Source organism: Lethenteron reissneri, chromosome 40 (genome assembly GCF_015708825.2).
Source record: "Lethenteron reissneri isolate LAM-NWPU_2019-01 chromosome 40, ASM1570882v1, whole genome shotgun sequence".
NCBI classification, from domain to species: domain Eukaryota; kingdom Metazoa; phylum Chordata; class Hyperoartia; order Petromyzontiformes; family Petromyzontidae; genus Lethenteron; species Lethenteron reissneri.
This window is the reverse complement of record NC_083818.1, coordinates 12,832,360-12,847,530: the sequence shown is the minus strand read 5'-3', so window position 1 is coordinate 12,847,530 and position 15,171 is coordinate 12,832,360. Positions and strand designations below refer to the sequence as shown.

The window sequence follows — 15,171 nt, the reverse complement described above, 5'->3', positions numbered from 1 at the left end:
TTGTCAACAATGACTGCACGAAAATATCCCACTATATTAAATTTAGTTTGGTATATTTCAGTAATAAGGATGACAAACTCTCTATGGTTGATTCGAAATTATTTCCGACTCCAGTGAGCGTTGAGATAGTCGTGCTCATCTCCTGTTTACAGCCCTGGTGGAAATTCCACATTCCCATAACGGTGGCGAGTACAGTATATCTCCAGTGCTTACATTCTTGACTTTCCCACGAAGTGGTACAAAGCGATGGTGGGCCAAGTCATCCCCCAGCCAGGGTGTGAACTCTGCTGTCTTCGCATCGCGAGCTGTTCGCTCGACCGGACAGCAGCCACACCATGGACCGCAGCAAATGTGTCCCCTGGCGTACAAACAGTTCTTCTAAAAAAACATTTTGAACCAATTTAAACTGGCAACTGAACCTTCATTTTTTGTTGTTTTAGAGCAGATTTGTTTATATTTAGGTTCGGTTTTGGGTTGGTTTGTAAAAACTAGCGGTTGACTCTGGTTTGTCAGCAAGCAAGTCACGTGGCGGTCGCCGTCGTCCCTCCAGGCCAGGCAGTCCCTGGTGGCCGCGAGCAGGGACTCGTCCAAGCGGCAGTCCCTCGTGACGTCGTCCGACTCGGGGGACTCCCCGGAGTGGCCCCTGCCACACGAGACGGTCACGGCGGCGATCCGTAAGAGCCTGCAGAACAGTACGCAGCACGTGGCCGCGGCGGCCCAGCCGGGACACTACCCCCAGCACCCGGCTACCACCGCACAGGGCGCTGCCTCCACCATGGACAGGAAAGGTGGGTGCCCTAGCGTTCACAGCTGATGATCACGATAACATATTCTTTTATGTAGCGTACATCGTTTGTGCGACATGGCTACGGTATCTCAAACCGCCCGGAAAATTTTTGCACGGAGCCGCGGGAAACGGCAAACGAGCGGGAAGGCAGCCACAACCAGCACTACCAATAATTTTCCCAGCTTTGTGGTGCCATATTGAGGTGTTTGGCCAACTCCATTAATGAGGGTTCATACGTGTTGGAGGAAACCAGAGTAGCTGGAGGAAACCCACAATATGTAGAGCTGGGGCACCGGTTCTGGCTGCCTTCCCATTTGCTCTGGTCTTCCACGCCTCTGTGCAAAAAGATGCACGTGTTACAAATTTTCAGCATTTTGTGGTGCAAAGCTGCATGAACAAAAAGTGCCTGCCTTTGTCGGACCTTCCTGAACAAGGGTCTTCAGACTCTGCAAGCCTTTCCTGGGTAAACAAGTGTAATATTCACAATAAATTAATGTGTTCTTAATTACACGATGTGGAGCCACGTGTACTGTGCTGACGTGCTGTGTTGCTGCTTTGCTGCTGCTGTGCTGACGTCCTGTGTACGGTGCTGTGTACTGTGCTGTGCTGTGTACTGTGCTGTGTACTGTGCTGTGTACTGTGCTGGTGCTGTGCTGTGTACTGTGCTGTGTACTGTGCTGTGTACTGTGCTGTGTACTGTGTACTGTGCTGTGTACTGTGCTGTGTACTGTGCTGTGTACTGTGCTGGTGCTGTGCTGTGTGTTGGTGCTGTGTACTGCTGCTGTGTACTGTGCTGTGTACTGTGCTGACGTACCGGTATCGCACTTCTCACTGCCCAGGCATGGTCAGCGTGGGGCATTCGCGCCGTTCGTCGCTTGTGTCGGAGATTACGACGTCGTCCGACGGCGTGCGCCCGGTGACGGCCAGCGACCACAGCTCCCCGGCGCGCCTCCCGCACTCGCTGGCGAATGTAAGCGTGCGCAACGCGCCCCCCGCCGCCCTTGAGGCACGGCCGCTCTCTTAGACTCGGGGTTTATTTTGCTAAACCAGCTGAAAACTCGACCAGGAGGAGTCTCACTTGGAAGAGTGTTGTGGGTCTCCAATGTGACGAACGCAATGATGTAAATCAAAGTAGAACAACGAGGCAAATAGAAATCGGAGCAAAAAAAACGCATTCCAGAAATAAATAAATAAAACTGCACAAGCATGTATCAATATTAAATTAAATACATTTCCTGTAATAAACACTAAAGTACACTGCATTTGCATGCATGGTCTTAAACCGTGACTCTTTCTGCCAAGAAACATGGACCCATGATGAATGGCGTAGTGCAGCCACATAGTTGATGTAGCTAACTCGTTATCAGCCACAGAGCTTTGGCTGGTCACTCCAGCTGGGTGTGGTGGCTCCTGCTTGTGATCCAGCACTCTTGACAGGATGATGGTTGATGTCCCATGCACATTTGTAAACCTCCAACACCTGCTGAGCCGAGAGGTAGCTTAGCAAGGAGGTTGTGTGAGCACACGCTCAAAATGCTCTTACATGGATTTGACCAAGCAACCCAATGCAGGTACCCCCTGAAATTGTTTCTTGAGACTCGGTTTGGCTCTCATTGGATGAATAAATCACGTTATTATTGTAAATGTATTATTTTGTATTCATGCTGTGCACTAATGCAGCACAGCTTACAAGTCCCACACAAGCTTCCCATCGTAAGCACATTTCAAAACTTCCATTAGTGCCAAACATAGCATACTTTCTTTCAGTACCGTATTACAAATGCTGCCAATACTCTGAAAATGTTTATTGTTAGATACCGTCACCATGGATACCGTCACGCCTGGGTATGTTGCCGTGTTGCACGTGCGTGGCTCCCTGGACACGAGTTCCCACGCTGCACGAGACCCCCCCCACCACCCCTCCAGTGATGTGCTTCTTCTGGATCTTTGTTGGTGTCCTCAGCGTCTTCCTGTCACCTCACCTTAGCAGTTCTCACAAGTCCACGCACAGGTGTGCAGAGAAGGCTTTGGTGTGAATACTTAGTGCCCGATCTCCCCACTTCCTGTCCCATATCTCTTTACCCATAGTGCATCACTTAATTTTTGCACTCACGAGGAGTGGGAGCCTAGGGGCTTAATGAAGCCATGCCCAATATAAAAAATATAGATTACAGAGGCCAAATTAGGTAGGATATTATGACAGAATAGAGCCGGGAGCATATATGAAGCAAAGTCTGTACATACTTTCTCCTTTTTCCCCCTTTTGTAAAGTAAAATTGCTATCTCTCGGCTGCTCTAATTGATTGTTTATGTCTGCAGCCATTTTAGAAATAAATAAATAAATACTCTGATATTGGCGAAACGCTGTTCGAAGTGTTGTAAATGCAACGCAGAGCTCATTATAAGGGACACCCTCGACCAATGCTTTGCTTGTCTGGGTTTCACACACGACTTCGAGACATGTCTCCTTGGTTGCAACAAGCTGCTCCCTCTTGAAAGATGAGAGTGGAGGCACCGCTTCACCAACTTGTGGGGCTATGTTCTACCCTCTGAGTCTTTGAGTCGAGTCTCAGGTTATACCGTCACAGCGGGGGTCCCAGGTAGCGATCGCAGTGCATCATGGGAGCGTGCCCATGGTTAGATGGCGATTCCCGCCGGTGATGCTCACTGGCGGGAATCGCCGTCTTGCAGCGATCGAACACTCGGTCGCCATGGCAACACACGCGTCATTGTAGTCGCGCGCTGGGATCCCGAACACAGCAGCCTCGATCAGAGGGTGACGATTGCTATTCAGGCTACCGACAGCTTGCCATTGTAAACGAGCCCTTCAAACGCGCAGGGGGCTCTTTCCCTGGGGGATGCAGCCCCGGACTTTATGTTGGAAACCAACGCCAGTGCGTGGGGCTGGGACGCTCACTTGCACAGAATTTCGGTGCGGGGCAAATGGCCGCCTCGCACGAAGGGGAAGATCAACTTTCTACAGCTCTGAGCCATTTACCTCGCCATGCGGCACTTTAATGAGCAGACCTATCGGAAATCCTTCCTGACCCGGTGCAGCAACACATTATCTGCCAGGGATCCCCATGGTTCGACTACTGCACTGATGGAGGCAGAAGAACTGCTGTACTGGGCCGTATCATGACAGACGTTTCCGCAGGCTGGGATGGAGAACTTCGTATTGGACGCACTAAGCCGAGGATGACTTGACCCGGGAGAGTGGACTCCCAACTCCGGGATATTTGAACAGCTGCAATGCAAGGTTATACCACTGGACGTTCACCTCTGCACATCCTCGCCAGTGTCCGGTGTCCATCACTCCGGTATCCGTCACTCTGGATCTGCGGTTCGTGCTCTAACAAGACCGCCATTCGAGCCAATGGCCAGGATTTCTGATCTTTCTGGTTTCTATTATGTCAGTCAGGAGGATCGGGGGGAGCTTCAGGTGCTGTTGGCTCATCCGCTATTCCATGGACTTCCTTCCTTGCCGATAGTGTAGCGGTTTTGAGGATTTCTCTCCAATTTTAGCCGAACGTCACGTTCACCTTTTGTTTGCAGCAGGTACTGCACCTGCCCACCTAAATGCCACTGCCGTTTGCCTCTGGCAGGCAAATGGAATTGCATTCACTGGATGCAGTTCGACTGTGAAGCTCTACCTTTAGAGAACTGCCGATTGGCAAAAGTCACCCTTCCACAAAGACTCTGCACACGTTCCCGTGACCCTGCAGATGCTGCAACTGTGAGATTTAAAGAAGATGCCGTGGACACCAATAATGATGGACAAAAAAAACGTTTTCCCAAGGTACTGAAACCTAATTTCTCGCACTGTGATACTTCTGTGTATTCGTATACACACACTTAGGTGGAACCCATAAAATAATCTAGTTCTATATATACAACAATACAAGGTAGAAAAATAATACATAGGCATGGATTGTGTAAAACTTCCCAGCACGTGATGGTTCTCAATAGTATTTAAGTAGCAATAACGATCTTGTGTTCCACACCGCACAGCGATATGTCGAATGGTGCCTGATGGTATGAGATGACATCACATATTGGGGGAGGAGGCGAGTACATGCCATGTGACATCTTCTTACAATGCGACGCGTAATGATGGCTTAGCGTTTGCCAGGAAATAGAAATCCCTCGAGCTCTGCTTTCTCGTTGCCAAGTCTTGGGCAACGGTTTGATCCATTTGGCTGCTATTCTCTAGATGAAGTGCCTAACAATACACCCAAACTGAAAAGTTTCAATTTTATTGGATCCTCTTTACTACAGTTACCATTACTCCACCATTACAGACAGATTAACAGGGCAAATATATTAATGCTTTCAACTCTAATTGGAAAGGGTTCAAAAGATGGCCCATAAGTTACATTTATGGAAATTTCCACGTAAATGTAAGGCCATTTAGAAGTAGCAGTGTGAGATCACAAAGCGCAATCACCCAACTTTGGGTGGAGAATGGCTCATCACTTGTCTGATAAGCGTCAAAGGATGCCAGGCAGCTTGGGTGGCTGCTTTGTATGGCACCCACCTGGTCTCGAACAGATGCATCGCTGATCGCCTTGTCTCACCGCAACTTGTCGGTGGTTGCTGAGTGTGGTGATCGTCGTGGATTTTTATGCTGAACTAAAACGGAGTTTTTATATGAGCCATTGACACGAGTCTTGCCAGCAAAAGGGCAGCATTAACTCAAGATGCAGTATAAGGATGCAGCGTTGGTGAGCCCAGCTCTGGGAACGTTTAAACAGTGTCGGGCCGTGTATTTTACACCTCGGCCTTCAGTGCTCTCCTCCCGCAATTAAACCGCCTTCGAAAAACCTCACCATGTCACTTGGGCTATAGACTATTGTCATTTGACATAACCACCCCATATTCACAGTGACAGTAACCTTTATCGAGTGGAATAAAGTGATTTAACACGAGGCTCAACACCTATGAGAGTTACAATACACTAATTGCAGAGACATGAATACATCGTGACTGAAACCATCAACGATACACCACTATTACGCAGTATGACAGGATTCTGCATCACAAATAGTTCAGTTAGCTAACTGGCCCTCCGATCACGCCACGCGAACAAGGCTAACGTAGGCGGGCTAGGCCAGCTAGAAGGCTCCCGCGTGTCAAAGAATACACCGAACATGGCAAACTCGAAATCTGATTGGTTAAAGAATGTGACAATCAACAACATCGTCCCCATTTGCTTCAACAGCAGAGGGGATTCACTCGACATTCACTCGACATTCTGAAGGATTTTTCACCCGGAGAGGCAGAGACAGCACAGGTGGAACATCTGATTGGATAATAAAAGCTCTATTTTATACGAGCTGCACTGGAAGCAGCGCAACTGAGGGAGAGAGTAGCAATGAAATAATGTTAATAGATTGATGGGGACGAACTTTGTAAAATACATATGGCATTAATGAAAATATATATAAATTATACAAATATAATTTTATGATTCTGACAATCTCGAGGCCAAGCAGAGAAGACCTTGTTGGCCCTGACTGCCCGCCTCGGCATTTATAAGAGATGTGACTTTGCTTTCACGGTGTGAGCTCTGCTTGTCCCATGAAAGGGTCCTTACCTATACTCTTCTGCCAGTTCCTGAGCATTAGTTCAAGCAGACACACACGGTGTTTTGCAAGTGCATAACGTCACCAGCATTGTTTCAATACAAGCAAAGTTGAACCAATGCTGGTGAGCTGCCAGATGGTTAGAGGCAAGGACCCTTCTCTTACATACGAGTCCTGATTCGTTGCTAAGCGATAGAATAAACAGCACACAATCATCATGAGCGTCGTTGTGCATAATATAAGTGACAAAATAAATCTTCAGACATTACGCCTCGTGACGTATCTGCCCCTCCTCGGAACGTCTCGCGTTGCCACGTGCGTGCACGTTGTGGGCGGCAGATGGCAGTGTAGCAGCATCTGTTGCACGATCATTCTTTGCTCCCACATCTCTGCATATTCCCCACCTTCAACCTGCACTGACCAGCGTGGGAAGCCCCTCATCCAGTAGTGTATTGACAGAAGGTTGTATACTGTACACATGGACGTGTACAGTGTAATACATTGGAAAGGATGAGTTACAACCTAAACAAATACAGTACGTGTAAAATCTAAGGTTCTTTCAGAGTTCACATTTTGCTTGAATGCAACACATCACCTTTTAAAGTATTGTTTGTTTAACCAGGTGAAAACTGAAGAGGCAAGGCTGGTCTCATAATACAAGTTTTTGGATGATATTGGTCACGAATGCTTACGTGTTAAAAAGGCTAGTCTCCTTTACAAGAGTGACCTGGAGTGTGATTATCCAAACAACTACCTGGACAACCAATTTATCATGCAAAGGTTATCTCCTTATTGGATACTGCTTTGTGTTTAGTATTATGCTGGCATTTTGCATTTTAAAAGTGTGTAGCTTAAAAATGTTTTTAAACTTTAGAAAGAAAAATCATTCTTTGTTGTCTTGTAGTTTGTGTTGAATAGTAAACTGTCGTGATTTATTTGACAGTTGTATTTTATCACCGCTGTATTTTACAATTTACCTTACTGATGCTTGACGGCACCAACTGCTTTCAAGGCATCCGTACGTAACACATCAGAGTCCTCAAACCAACAACAGGCCCTATCTTATTCTATGTTGGTGAATTGTAGCAGCAAGCACGGAATTGGAGCCAGGGGAGATGAAGGCTCAGGGGCGGAAGCAGCAGCAGCAGCAACAGCAGCAGCAGCGATGGTTGAGGAGGAATCCTTCACCGGTGACACTGCCAGGAGAGACAACTGTGGGCCTGGGCCTGCAGCTGACCTCATCGCTGGACTTTGTGTCGGCTGGTCACTTCTGGTGCCCCCTGCCCATCGCTCTGCTGGACACGCCTCTTTCCTTGGGCCTTCTGGACATCCCTCTACGGGCTGGGCCTTCAAAGTTCACCTTCGTGTGGGACCTGACCTTTTGGACACCTCTTCCCGTTCACATGGCTCCCGGTGTCTCATTGCACATCTTTTTGACTGGAACATTGAACCAATGGTTGACTTTCTGCACAGGGTAGGATTTTTTGTTGTAAATATATTGGCTTCAGCAGCTATGGAGTCAATCAGTGGATATATGTGGACATATGTTACAAGGTGTGGTCTACATCTCTGCCAATTGTTCGCTCCTCTTTGAAGGCCTGAATGTTTTCAGCTGCTCTTTCAAGTTCCTGAGCCACGTTTAGTTTGTATAAGTCCATCACCTGACGGTAATTGCAAATACAACCGTCTAATATTTTGTTTTTTGTGCTGACAACTTCCTTGACCACTGGTATTTTATTGGTACGGATGAGCTGATATATAAGCGTACTCGTTTGATGAGACTCAATGCACTTCTTCTATGGGAGCGAAATGGGTGAAGCTGTTTCTGGTTGAGGTTACCATTGCTTTAGGTTACTAATATGGTCACTACTTAGCATGTTCTCCTGGGTTTATATAATGCCGCTGATGAAACTGTGCTCCCAAGAGTGTTAATAATGCTCACTTTTAATGTGCACATTACATTTCTAAGCACAAGACGTACCATCTGTGTCGAATGCACAAGACCACAATATTTGGTTATTATGGTCTGAAGGGGTTTTCCATTTATTCCAGTTTAACTAAATTAATAAGCACATTATATTTAACAGTGTAGGCTTTTGCAACCAACTTTTATAAATGGCTGTGTCCAGTGAAGGAGGGTTTAAAACACACATCTGACCCAAAACTCAACAATGAATCAGGCACCCAATATGCATCCAATATCTGGACCCCTACAAAAAGAGGTCAACAATAATTTACACGTCCCATCAGCAGCATAGGCTTCTGTGGGTGCATCTTTTTAGCAGTATCGGTTCAAAATAATAAATTGGATAAGATTTTCCATTTCGTGTCTTATTAGCAGTCGGGCATATTTTGAACGAATGTTGGTGAACTTCCAGATGCTTAGGGACAAGCACCCTCTCTTTTAGATGTGGATGTTAGTTTGACACTAAACTATGTATGACACAAAAAAATTGTGAATGTCCTTTTGGAGTGTATATAGAACGATATATTTTTAAAATATATTTCGTTAATTATATTCTCCAAAATGTCACTAATGATGATAGTTATGTATTGGTACTTACATCCAATTTGCTCCCAAGTAGGTGTACGAGAGGACTGCTAAGCTGGGATCAAAACAAACGGGAGTGCTGTGCAAAAGTTTAAAAAATGTTAGACTTCCAAGTTGGACCAATTTCGTGTCACGAGGCCCAATTAATATTCAACCAAATACTGGAGAAAGGTTCGCAGCCTTTGAACTACTGTACTTGTAGAATAAACCTCACACGTTTCTTAACACTGCATAATGCAATCATCTGGCGTGAACTGTGATCCACGTAAACACCGGTGCTTTCCATTGGGGATAATTATCACATTTATTACCATTGCAAAACTATTTCTACAAAGGCTGCACATCCATATAAAAAAGTTGTGCTGTCCCTTCTTGATAACATTAAACATCAAATTCAGAGTTCTGTGCTTGTGTGTTTACTTCAAGTTTCGGGTGTGATGCATGATTAATGCCTTGGGTGGGTTTAGGATAAAATGCCTCGTGCCGTCTACCTTGCAGCAGATGTCAAAGGTCCCGTTGTGTCATTCGAAGAAGAGGAGGTCATTGTGGGCTGGTGTCATGGTTCAAATTTACCAAAATGTTAAATTACACTGCAGAAATCTACTTAATGAGGAAACACCTCACAAATCACCGCCTTCGGCTGTGAGAACGTAGCAGCACCCTCCTGGGTCTCAGCCTCAGCCCTGGTTGGCCGTTTGGATGTCGGCCGTAAAACCCCAATTCATTGGGATGCCATGGTCGGGGTGACTTTCAGACGGATGTGCTGTCCATGCTATCACGTGACCCACATGAGTGAGTGCAATGTGATCGGTGGAAAAGCTTTTTCCCCACACCCAGCTTTTCCCAAGCTTCTTTTTATGTATGCATGTTGAACTTTTCTCACCATACGTAGCTGACCCTGGTAATCGGAGGTGCTTCTGTTGAAATGCTTTAGCTTACTGACGCGAGGCACAGAATAAATGAACAGACAATACGCCTCTTTCCACAGCTCTTCCTCCACACTAAAAGTGTTTTGTGAATGGAGTGAGACCACCGCGGGTATGGAGTGATGAGATCAGCTTCCGCAGGAGGGAGATTGATTGTGGAATTGTGGAACCACGCGTGATGGCAAAGTCGTGGGGAGGGCTTCATACAGCATTGACTGATGCTGGCTGCTGACTTTAAAAAAAAATCCCACGTGAATATTACTGCATTGACTTGGGAGCCCTGCAGGTGACATGGCAGTGAGCCTGTGTGTGAATACCGGCGAGCTGTCCATGTGAAGCCCATTACAGTTAACACAATACCATCTTAATGTGGATTCATATATCTACGTCTACATGCAACTTAATGTCAAGGTGGCGTGCACTACAGTGGGACATGTTCATCATGGGGGGAATACTTACACGGTGTTTATGTATACACGGTGTGTATGTGTTGTATTATTACATATTGTTGAGAGGAGAGACAAGTCAGTCCTCGGCAGAGGAGAAGAGGAAGGCTTTGAGTCTTGTCTTGAACAGGGGCAGGGAGTTGGCGCAGGGGCCTGGGGAGGGAGAGTTGAGATCACGGGGGCAGCAGAGGGGAAGGAGAAAATGGGCAGTCGTTGGTGTATAATCATCACAATGAATGTGGGCTAGCTATCGATGTGTAGTCCAGCAATGAACACTGAGGTCCTGATCTTGAAGGCAATCGGTGAAACCGACATTGTTGATTGTCGCAAGGCTCATCGTCTCCATTGCCCAGGCGCTCTGTGTGAATACTTTGCAGCCTCAACTTGAATGACCAAGGTAGAGGCCATTCGTTTAGTACGTGCGCATGGAGGGGCGAGGGAGGGGTTAACCCAAATGCGTACGCTTGCTTATGGGGGGTCTACTGAATAATGTAAGTACGCATAGCAAACGGTGGGGGGGGGGGGGGGGGGGGTGAAGCCTCGATAATTAATCATTTGTCGACATTGGCCTTCAAATGCGGCACAGTTCAGCTTCTTCGGCTGTCAGACAACAAGTACTACCGGGAGAAGTAGGCCTGCGGGAGAGGTGTCACTTGTGTGCCACCGTGCCCCTGACTGCAGCTAAATAAGTGGCCAGGGCACGCAACTTAATTCTTTAATGCAGCCGGCGGTGGATTATCTGTTTGCTTAAACACGTTAATGTTATTAATCCTTGATCGTTTCTGCGTGGATTAAATATCGGCCGTTTTATAGGATTCGGGGAGGGGGCTGTCAGGCGAACGTATGCAGGAGGGGGGGGGGTAAAAAGTCCGCGTGCGTACAGGGAGGGGGGGAGGGGTCAAGTTTTGACAGATTTTTGCGTACATACTAAATGGATGGCCCCTAACGTGAAAATACCATAAATTACCATCACCACCATCATCACAATCCCCGCAATACAATATCACCACCATCATGCTTATCACCATCGGCACCACGGCCATCATCACCAATTCTACCAGAGTCACGAATTGAGTACACCTCTGTGGCACAGACACTTGAGTTTAAACTCCTCTTGATCCGTGTTATTATTCTACCAGTCACGAATTGAGTACACCTCTGTGGCACAGACACTTGAGTTTAAACTCCTCTTGATCCGTGTTATTATTCTACCAGTCACGAATTGAGTACACCTCTGTGGTACAGACACTTGAGTTTAAACTCCTCTTGATCCGTGTTATTATTCTACCAGTCACGAATTGAGTACACCTCTGTGGCACAGACACTTGAGTTTAAACTCCTCTTGATCCGTGTTATTATTCTACCAGTCACGAATTGAGTACACCTCTGTGGTACAGACACTTGAGTTTAAACTCCTCTTGATCCGTGTTATTATTCTACCAGTCACGAATTGAGTACACCTCTGTGGTACAGACACTTGAGTTTAAACTCCTCTTGATCCGTGTTATTATTCTACCAGTCACGAATTGAGTACACCTCTGTGGTACAGACACTTGAGTTTAAACTCCTCTTGATCCGTGTTATTATTCTACCAGAGTTCCGAATTGAGTTCACCTCTGTGGTACAGACACTTGAGTTTAAACTCCTCTTGATCCGTGTTATTATTCTACCAGAGTCACGAATTGAGTACACCTCTGTGGCACAGACACTTGAGTTTAAACTCCTCTTGATCCGTGTTATTATTCTTCCAGAGTTCCGAATTGAGTTCACCTCTGTGGTACAGACACTTGAGTTTAAACTCCTCTTGATCCGTGTTATTATTCTACCAGAGTCACGAATTGAGTACACCTCTGTGGCACAGACACTTGAGTTTAAACTCCTCTTGATCCGTGTTATTATTCTTCCAGAGTCACGAATTGAGTACACCTCTGTGGCACAGACACTTGAGTTTAAACTCCTCTTGATCCGTGTTATTATTCTACCAGAGTTCCGAATTGAGTTCACCTCTGTGGTACAGACACTTGAGTTTAAACTCCTCTTGATCCGTGTTATTATTCTACCAGAGTCACGAATTGAGTACACCTCTGTGGTACAGACACTTGAGTTTAAACTCCTCTTGATCCGTGTTATTATTCTACCAGTCACGAATTGAGTACACCTCTGTGGCACAGACACTTGAGTTTAAACTCCTCTTGATCCGTGTTATTATGTTTTTATACGACTAAATGGGAGTGCGGTGCACTATGAACCTGGCGAGTTTGATTCCCGGCCACGGATAACAATGCTACCGTCCAGATATTTAATGCGTTTTGTATACGTGTCGATCCGTATTTGCTACATGTGTGTGAATTAACACTCTGAAAATATGCAAATTAAATGTTTTGTCTCAATATTTTTATTTAAAAAACCATCGTTGAATAAACGCTGTGATTGTTCTGGTGGCCGTGGCTGGAACCACGTGTTGTTGTTCACTGTAGTCTCTGGAGGAGCTCAATGGACTGGGGCCAGGCCGGGATAAGGAGAAGAAACGTCTGAGCACATTCTCCATGATTCTGGGCAAAGGACGCAGCCGCAAGTCGGAGCCCTATCACCACGAAGGTAGCGGCGCCACCCGGTGCCCGCACACACCCAGCCTCGTTCAGCGGTGGGCAGTCACAGTGGCAGATCACACCCAGCCTCGTTCAGCGGTGGGCAGTCACAGTGGCAGATCACACCCAGCCTCGTTCAGCGGTGGGCAGTCACAGTGGCAGATCACACCCAGCCTCGTTCAGCGGTGGGCAGTCACAGTGGCAGATCACACCCAGCCTCGTTCAGCGGTGGGCAGTCACAGTGGCAGATCACACCCAGCCTCGTTCAGCGGTAGGCAGTCACAGTGGCAGATCACACCCAGCCTCGTTCAGCGGTGGGCAGTCACAGTGGCAGATCACACCCAGCCTCGTTCAGCGGTGGGCAGTCACAGTGGCAGATCACACCCAGCCTCGTTCAGCGGTGGGCAGTCACAGTGGCAGATCACACCCAGCCTCGTTCAGCGGTGGGCAGTCACAGTGGCAGATCACACCCAGCCTCGTTCAGCGGTGGGCAGTCACAGTGGCAGATCACACCCAGCCTCGTTCAGCGGTGGGCAGTCACAGTGGCAGATCACACCCAGCCTCGTTCAGCGGTGGGCAGTCACAGTGGCAGATCACACCCAGCCTCGTTCAGCGGTGGGCAGTCACAGTGGCAGATCACACCCAGCCTCGTTCAACGGTGGGCAGTCACAGTGGCAGATCACACCCAGCCTCGTTTAGCGGTGGGCAGTCACAGTGGCAGATCACACCCAGCCTCGTTTAGCGGTGGGCAGTCACAGTGGCAGATCACACCCAGCCTCGTTCAGCGGTGGGCAGTCACAGTGGCAGATCACACCCAGCCTCGTTTAGCGGTGGGCAGTCACAGTAGCAGATCACACCCAGCCTCGTTCAGCGGTGGGAAGTCACAGTGGCAGATCACACCCAGCCTCGTTCAGTGGTGGGCAGTCACAGTGGCAGATCACACCCAGCCTCGTTCAGCGGTGGGCAGTCACAGTGGCAGATCACACCCAGCCTCGTTCAGTGGTAGGCAGTCGCAGTGGCAGATCACACCCAGCCTCGGCCAGCGGTGGGCAGTCGCAGTGGCAGATACCCAAGTGACAATAAAAGAAGCAGACTAAATGCCTTGTCCACGTATGTCTCTCCGCATGAAAAATAAAGGTTTTTTGACATCCCATCAGCCACACGGCCTTCTGGGGTGCATACTTTCAGCAATCTGGACTGGTTTTGACTTTCGGTGTCTCATCAGCAGGGTCAGCCTAGCTGGAACCAATGCGGGCGAACTGCCAGACGTTTATAGGAAGGGACCTTCGCTGGGTCCTCGTGGGCAGTCGCACTCCATCGAGTCCCCACGGGGAGGTAGAACAGCCATCGCTTGCGGAGTCCTACTCGGTTCAGTGTGCAAGATCTAAATCTTTTAACAATAAAATAAGGCGATACATGTGCAGATAGGCACTGTTCATATACGGACTCGGCCAGCTGGCTCAGTGGGAGAGTTAGCGGCTCACAGACGGAAGGTTGCGGTTTCATATCCTGTTTGAGGGTTGGCTCAGCTCATAACTCCCTCCAGCATCAATACAATGTGCGATTTTGTGAGGAAGATGACAGAGGTTGTCCTCTGGATAGCCTCGTCCCCGCCATAGGGATGTGGAACTTTTAACCACTGGCTCAGGGCTGTAAATAGGAGATGAGCACCGACTCGATGTTCACTTGAGTAGGGAATCCCTTTGACTTTATCCCAACAAGAGCTAGACGTGACTGAGCTACTATGGAGTAGCGATCGATGTTGCTCTGACTGCTGCATGGTGGCTGTCCGCACAGTGTTGACCCCGCAGTCGAGTCCAGCTCACGGGCTGCTTCCTCTGGCGCACCCCGAGGCCGTTCTCCCCCCGTGCACCGGGACACTCCCCGGAGCGCTGGGGGGGGCATCCGCTGGAGATCCCGTGACTAAGCTGCAGCTGGCCGAGGCTGCCCGGGTACGGAGATTGTATCCACAGTAAACTCCCCCCCCCCCCCCACCATGATTGTTTTCAATGACCTCATCCGATTATCTCACTCCATAATCTCATTCCATGACACCATTCCATGTTGATTCTACAGATTCGTTTTTCAGCAACAAGAATTTTTCTTTTTATAATTTTGCGTCAAATTCTAAACACAGTTCATCACAGATTTCCTCTCATTGTGTTATTTTCCAAGCTCTTATAATAACCTTAATCAATTAAAGAAAGTTTTTGCACTTACCTGTTACAACTTTGAGAGTTATTTGCCAGCAGCTTGACATGTTAGGCCTCTGTGCTTTGCAACTGTGT

At 47.8% G+C, this 15,171-nt stretch overlaps 1 protein-coding gene across 5 annotated transcripts in view; it reads left to right on the top strand.

Moving 5' to 3' along the window:
• Nucleotides 1-15,171, top strand: part of KAZN (kazrin, periplakin interacting protein) — an 87,099-nt gene that overhangs the window by 51,022 nt on the left and 20,906 nt on the right. For all 5 annotated transcript variants that reach the window (XM_061568171.1, XM_061568174.1, XM_061568170.1 and 2 more), the window contains exons 6-9: nucleotides 551-788; nucleotides 1,627-1,757; nucleotides 12,773-12,893; nucleotides 14,681-14,835. In XM_061568171.1, the coding sequence (XP_061424155.1) occupies nucleotides 551-788; nucleotides 1,627-1,757; nucleotides 12,773-12,893; nucleotides 14,681-14,835 (645 nt within the window). The remainder of the gene's footprint in view (nucleotides 1-550; nucleotides 789-1,626; nucleotides 1,758-12,772; nucleotides 12,894-14,680; nucleotides 14,836-15,171) is intronic.